Source organism: Gracilinanus agilis, chromosome 1 (genome assembly GCF_016433145.1).
Source record: "Gracilinanus agilis isolate LMUSP501 chromosome 1, AgileGrace, whole genome shotgun sequence".
Classification (NCBI taxonomy): domain Eukaryota; kingdom Metazoa; phylum Chordata; class Mammalia; order Didelphimorphia; family Didelphidae; genus Gracilinanus; species Gracilinanus agilis.
The window spans coordinates 738,148,113-738,155,463 of NC_058130.1; the positions used below are offsets into that span (position 1 = coordinate 738,148,113).

The 7,351-nt window shown below is 48.1% G+C and overlaps 1 protein-coding gene across 1 annotated transcript; it reads right to left on the reverse strand.

Annotated features, from left to right (window-relative positions):
• Window positions 1–4,299: 4,299 nt before the first annotated feature.
• On the reverse strand, window positions 4,300–6,933 carry TGFBR3L (transforming growth factor beta receptor 3 like). Its single transcript, XM_044658693.1, is given in 11 exon segments — window positions 4,300–4,420; window positions 4,867–4,941; window positions 5,124–5,270; window positions 5,489–5,630; window positions 5,851–6,150; window positions 6,389–6,424; window positions 6,427–6,490; window positions 6,651–6,813; window positions 6,816–6,858; window positions 6,861–6,908; window positions 6,910–6,933. Coding segments are annotated over 10 exon segments (1,023 nt in total). The 3' UTR covers window positions 4,300–4,420; window positions 4,867–4,885.
• Window positions 6,934–7,351: the final 418 nt, after the last annotated feature.

Genomic DNA, 7,351 nt, shown 5'->3' on the forward strand with positions numbered 1-7,351 from the left:
ATCCTAGATCCTTTGCTTTCTGGAAACCATATTCTAAGCTTTCCATTCCTTTAAATGGTGGCTGTTAAATCTTTTGTAATCCTGACTATGGTTCCTTGGTACTTGAATTCTTTATTTTTGGCTGCTTGTACTATGTTGCTGTTGTGTTTTTTTTCTTGACCTGGGAGCTAAGGGTTTTGACTATAATATTCTCATGAATTTTCATTTTGGAGTTTCTTTCATTTTCTAATTTCAGGTGGACCAGTGGATTATTTCAATTTCTACTTCATTCTCTAGCTCTAAGATTATATCTATCTGAGCTGTTTTCTTTTATAATTTATTGAAATATGATGTTTAAACTTTTTTTTTCAATCATGACTTTCAGGAAGTTCAAAAACTCTTGTTATTTCTCCTGGATCTATTTTCTAAGTCAGCTGTTTTCACTATGAAGCATTTTACATTTTCTTCTATTTTTTTCAGGCTTTTGACTTTGCTTTATTATTTTTTTAAGCCCTTATCTTCTATATTAGAATCAATACTTGATTCTAAGGCAGAAAAGTGTCAAGGTCTAGTCAATGGAGGTTAAACAACTTGTCCAGAGTTACACAGCTAGGAAGTATCTAAGGCCAGATTTGAACCCAGGACCTCCTACCTCTAGGCCTGGCTCTCATTCCACTGAGCCACCTAGCCGCTCTTTTGCTTTGTTACTTCTTGATGTCTCATGGAATCATTAGCTTCTATTTTGTCAATTATAATTTTCAAAGAGTTATTTTCTTTAATAAAGTTTCATACCTCTTTTGTTGTTTTTTTGTTTGGTCTCAGTTGTTTTTCAGTCATGTCCAACTCTTTGTGACTTCAGTTGGAGCTTTCTTGGCAAAGGAATATAAATGCCCACCTTCATGAAAGGTGCCCTTTAGACAGTCCTCTGATGTCCAAATTCTCCCTGCCTCCAGCCAACTGGTCTATATGCTTATTGGAAGAATCACCCTTTCTTCCATGGCCTGTAAAAGTGAGGAGATAGGCTTTTCCTCCTTTTTCTTTCCTATGAACTTCCAGACTGAAGCACAGAAGAATGGATCCTTGTGTCAGGGGAGAAGGATACTCTTACTACCTGGAGAAATTGATGGTGACTTGTTGGAAAAGGCATGCAGTGGGCTGTATGTGCTTACCCAAGTGGGCTGAGGTTGCTAGAACTTTTCACTTTTCTTTCCTCTGGATAGACTTTTCCCTACCCAAGTAGCCTGGACATGTGGAGATTTCTACAGAAGCACATGGCAGAGGGAGACTTTTCAAACATGCCCTGAGAGGGAAAGATCTTGCTGGCCTTGCAGTTTATCATGTAAATAATCCTAAATTTGGGCGATCCCAAGGGGAAAAGTTAGGTCCCCAGTCTGAGAAGGAGAAGGCTCCATCAACAGTATGCTTTTTCAGAAGGAAGAGAATTCGGGCAGCTGGGTAGTTCAGTGGATTGAAAGCCAGGTCTAGAGATGGGAGTTTCTAAATTCAAATCTGGCCTCAGACACTTCCTAGCTGTGACCCTGGGCAAATCATTTAACCCCTATTGCCTAACCCTTACTGCTCTTCTGCCTTGTAACCAATACATAGTATTGATTCTAAGACAGAGGATAAGGGTTGTTTTGTTTTCTTTTGTTTTGTTAATAAAAACAAATTTTAAAAAAAGAAGAAAGAGGATGGCCAATTTACTGGAGAATTAGAGTCAGGTCAGGAGATCTGGATCTTACCAACCCCTATTCCCTAACATGAAGAGTTTCTCAGAAAGTACAGGCTCTGGCTAAAGTCCTGAGAGTCTTTATCCACCAGGGGGGATTAAATATACTTTTAGTTTTGTTTTTAGGCATTTGTTCCAGAGCTCCAATGTGTTCTTTTCTTTTTAGTGAGGAGGAAGGGCAGCCTGAAAGGTTGTCTTGTACTCAATAGCCATATTGTACAATGAATGTATACGTGAGAGTTGGGATCTGTTACCCACATTTAGGGAAATCCAGACATAAACTGTACTTAAATTTCATTTTGCAGATCTTCCTTGAGTCAAACTTTGGGGTGCAGCCATAATGAAGCAGAGGTCTCTTTAATTTTTCTATTTTTGGTGTGATATTTAATAACGCCTTGGCTTGAATTCAGAGCTCAGGTCAATGAGTGTTTTTGTTTTTCCCATGGAAGGGCCCTTTTGAAGCCAGTGGCTTGGCAGAGTTTGCTGCCTGTGCATAGAAAGAGATGAACCTTTTGCACATGCACCAAAATGACCATGATAAGACCACTAGGCTAGTGGTTGTAGTGCACCACTTGGTGGGTAAAATTATAAACCACATTCTTCCATTAGTTGTTAACTGATGATCAAGCAACACTTTATCTTTCTCTAGATTTGCAGAAGGCAGATATGAGCCCTGAGGGCTGCTCTTGATACTGAAGCAGCTCAGGTATCAACTGGAACACCCAACAAAGGCATACACCAATGGCTGTACCAGTATCACCCATAAGGTTTCTTTTCTGGGATGTGAAGTTATGGGAGAGTAGCATACAACGAATTAAGGCAACTTGTCTGGACCTCCATTTAGATTGTTCTGTGTACTGTAGGGCTCCATTGGAGAAGTTGTTTTTTCATTCAGGATAGTTTGGCTTTTTACTTGGGAACAAACGGTCAATCTCCAACAGATCTAGAGTAGTCCCTGATGAGTCACACGTGTCTTGTGAGCTCAGCTGGAACTAGAATTCCTCTCTAAGACAGAAAAGTGTTCTTTCATCTATTTTTGCTATTTCTTGTCATTTTAGTTTAAAATTTTTATTTTTTCCCCTAATTGTTTAGATTAAGATAGTCAGTCTTTGCAATGACAACAATGGGAACTTTACAAAACATGACTTGCTTTTCGAATTTGCATAACAATCTCTGAAGGAGGACAATGAGAGGACAATGCCTGGACTTCCCCAGATCCCAGAGATCTATTTAGAATGAAGGGTTATGTCTCAATGTGCACCAAAGCACTCTAGTTTGGTTTTCTGGGACAATAAGGTGATAAGAAGAATCCCTGACCAACTGAACGAATTCTTTAATCAACAGGAGATTACAGCCTTTGCCTGTAAGCATCTAAAAGGCACTTCCAGGGTGGGCGGACATGTACCTTGGCACCTTGCCAAAGACCCCAAAAGTGCCTCTGATTAGGTCTCTGTGAATAAAGCTGATTCCAAGATGGCAGGTGCCCAAGTTAGAGAGATTAAATGGTTGATTGATGAACTGCGCCCTCTTCCACCATGATCTATAAAGCAAACTGAGAGCTGTCCCACTCTTCAGAACTCCCTCTTTTCCCATTTCCTTGTGCCTTATTTTTGAGTGCAGCAAAGAAGATGGACAGATTCCTTCCCTTCTTTGCCTCTCCAATTCTGGAGCAGCTAATGCTGCCTTGCAGGAGAAGCACCTGGAGGAGGTGGGTAAATAGGCAGGTACCTAGGGATGCTTAGCTGAGAGGGGAGTGTATGGACAATGTTCATGAACCCCAAACTCCTCTGTGAAGGAGGAGTGATTTTTAATTACTTGGGGAGCATAACCCTCTAGATCAGTGATTGTAAACCTTTTAGAGGGGCAGGTGATGTGAGAAATGTGAAGAGTGGGAGGGGAGCAGCCCTGCCCTCATCCCTCTGCCTTTCTAGTAACTCTGAGCTGTGGTGATGGCTATGTGCCCACAGAGAGAGCTCTGAGTGTCCCCTTTGGCACACGTGCCATCAGTTTGCCATCATGGCTCTAGATTCTGGCCTTTAAGACATAAAGGAGATTTTTTTTTCCTACAACATTAGCTTCAGAGATTGCCCTATGGACACTTTGGGGGAAACCAAGTCATGAGCCAAATCTAAGCTTTAGTTTAAAGCTCTCTCTACAGATGGAGACAGGAGGACCTAGCTTTAAGCCCCCCTTTCATACACATGGGTTCTCCTCTAAAACGTAAGCTCCAGGCTAGACCCCTTTTCTTGCAAGCCCAAGGTTTTGGCAGAAGGGGGCTCTGGATTACAGATTATATATGTGACTTCCTCCTTTATAGAGGATAAGTTCACTGAGGGCAAAAGACTTCTATCATTGTCTTTGAATCCTTCGTATATCTAGTACACAACAAGGGCTCTTTTAATTTCTGCTGAACTGAATTGGGAAGGGAAATGAATTTGCTCAAGGCCTTGGAGGTGGCATGTGACAGAGCCAATACTGGGAAGCACCCAGTGACTTCCTGGCTGGTGTTACTCCCACCCTTTCCTACATATACCTATTGGCTGTCACTGCATAAAGGAGCAGAGTCCACAGCTGCAGGAAATCAGGTTTATTTTTCAAGTTTGGAGATCTCAGGTAGAGAGAGGCATGGAGGTAGTAGTGCTTCTACGAGGGAAGGAGAGGACTGTGGCTCCTGCTAGGCTTTGTCTGTAGGACCAGGACTTGGCAGCAGAGCTATCATAGAATGATAGGATTTAGCAGTGAATTAGGAGCCCAGTGGATAGAGAGCCAGGTCTGGTGTCCAGAGGACCTGGGTTCAAATTTGACCTTAAGACTCTTCCTGGCTGTGTGACCCTGGGCAAGTCACTTAACCCCAATTGCCTAGTCCTTGTTGCTCTTTAGTCTTAGAAATGATACAAAGACAGAAAGTGAGACATTTTTTAAAAATGGATTAGAGATCAGTAAGGGAAGCCCTTCAATTTACAGAGTGAACAAGGTTCTGAAAAAGGATCCCGCTAATACGGGAAAGGGCTGGAACCTGGACCCACCGCTTCTGACTCAAAGCTCTTTCCACCCCGTTCGATACCAATGGCTTCTCCCAGGACCACCTCCTCATCGAGCCACAGACTAAATGCACCAGAACTGGGGCTCCTTCCCCCCAAGCCGTGGCCCCCAGATACCTGCTCTCACTGGGGCCTCCTAGGCTGGGGAGGGGCTTGGAGATCCGCTGGGGGCTGCCCTGGGTGGAGGCGGAGCTGTGAGAGAGAAGGCAGGCTTGATTTGGGGGAGGGGACTCCTCAGAGCAGAGCCCCCCCGCCCCTCGCGTGGGGATAGAAAGGGGAGCCTCCCTTGGGAAGGACTAGCCAATGGCAGGAGTCCCAGCCGATACACCTGCCAGACTTCAGGGAGCCTCCCGAGGAAGGAAGGGCCCTCGTACCTGTGTGGACATAGATCAGCCCCAAGCCGGCAGTGAGGGCAGCCCCCAAGACGAAGGCAGACACCGCGATGGCCACCACCGGGGCTGGGTCCAGCCCCCCGCAGCCCGGGGCTTGCGGATCCGGCTGGAGGACTCTGGGCAGCTGATCTGAGGAGAGGAGAAGGCAGGCTTTGAGCTAGAAGTCCCAGAGTCCGCCGCTGCTCTCTAGCCCAGGTGTGTAGTTCCAGTATTCTTCCCCGGAGGACCCAGGCAGCTAAGCTCCTCGCTGCTCGCAGCCCTCCTCGGGATTCAGAAACGCAGCTTTGCCTCGCCGCCTCCCCCACCCCGCCCCCCGCAAGAAGGGCCGTGGGGCTAAAGAGTCTCACCGGGGGGAATTCGAGGGGGTCTGTGGAGGGGCCGCGGCACAGTGACGATGATGGGCTGGGACAAGGTGTGTATATGGGGGCTTTCCCCAACGACCTCCTCTCTGCTCCCGCTGCCCGTGCAGGCTTCGTCCTGGGAGAGACACTGAGACCCAGAGGGAGTAAGGGAAGTTGAGGTCCCCCTTCCATCCTCCTCTCTTTCCCGCCTGGGCCCCTCGGCTCCACACCAACCCAGTCAAAGACCCAGACATCCCCTGCCCTCCTGAAACTCCCATCAATCCCAAAACCTAATTCGTCCCGTCCCCCAGTTCCCTTGGAGGACCAGAGTATTGCCAGCCCTCTACCCCCACCCCCACCTCACAGACCCGAGGGGGCTGGTCGGCACTTCGGGGGCCCCTCCGTGGGCCCCCCCGGCGGCGGCAGAGTCCCAGTTGGCAGTGTAGGAACTGCACAGAGGCGTTGAAGATGGGGCGCAGGCGGAAGCTGAGTCTGGTTTGGGGCAGGGACCCAGGGGGCGGGGGATGGAAGGAGACAGAGGATTCTGCTGGGCAGCCACCTCTTAGCAGCAACAGGAGTGGAGAACCCTGGGTTGGGTCCGAGGAGGGTGACAGGGAGCATCGATGCAAAAAAAGGCCCCATCGGGAAGAGGGCTGAGCCAAGGAGGCCTGAAGAACAGGACGCTGGGAGTCAGCTGGCAAGGTAGGCCTAGGCAGCTGGACTCCCAACTTCCATTCCTCAAGGAAGGGAATCAGTGTCCCACCTGGCCATCTTACCAGCCCACAGTTCATAGATTTGCTGCTGGGGTTGTAGAAATCGAATCCAACCCCCTCACTTTACATCTCACAGGATCACAGAACTAGATGATTCCCTGCCTCCACCCCCAGTCCAACTCTCCCAACTTACAGATGGGGAGACTGAGGTCCGGAGGGGTTGACACACAGGAGGCAGGGTTCAAACCTCTCTCCTCTGAACCTGCAGCACTCTCCTGGCTGCCTCTTTAGATGGCTTTGAACCAAAGCCCAGAACAGTGAAATAAAGGGGAAATAGAATAGGAACCCAGAGCCTTGGAATTCTATCTAGCATTAAAAATAAAACCCCGCTACAGCAGGAGTCCACCATCCCACAATGGGCTCCCTGGATCCAAGTTCTCAGCCCTCCCCATCACCTCCACAAACACAGGACTGTTGGCAGGCACCACACATGGCCCTGGGAACCTCCGGAATGTGTCTGAGCTGGAGACAACCAAAGTGAAGGGTGGGCGCCGGGGTCCAGGGCTGGGCAGAGCAGGAGACAGGCAAACTGGCCACAGAGAAAACCTACATGATGCTGGCTCTGGGGAACCCACCAGGTGCCAGCTTTGTCCCACCTCTGTATCGCCTTCCCTCCTCCAAATATTCCCAGCAAGGAAGTGCCCAAATCTTTCAAGCAGAAACATTGGTTGTGCCCATTTCTTAACTCTGTGCCTTTGGGGCAAACCTCAGCCCTATGGGAACAGAGGACCCCAGAGGACTGGGCAAGTAGGGGGGAATTGATTTAAGAGCATAGCGGTAGGCAAAGTCTAGCCTAGCCAGGTGGAAAAGCCCAGAATGGAAACAGAAGACTAGAGTTTCAGCTGAGCTCTGTCATCTTGAGCAAGTACTCCCCCCTCCCGGGGACTCTTATTTGCCCTCTAAAAATGAGATCATCTCTGCTCATCTGAGGGGCCCTAGCAGGTGCCCGAGGTGTGGGGTCACTTCGGAGCCCCTGGGGTAGGAATACCCTGATCCTGGGCAGATGCCACCTCCTCCCTCTCCAAGACAAACAACCTTACTCACGTTCATGACGGATTCTACCTGCCCCAGGGTTGTCCTGGGAGCAACGGAGAGA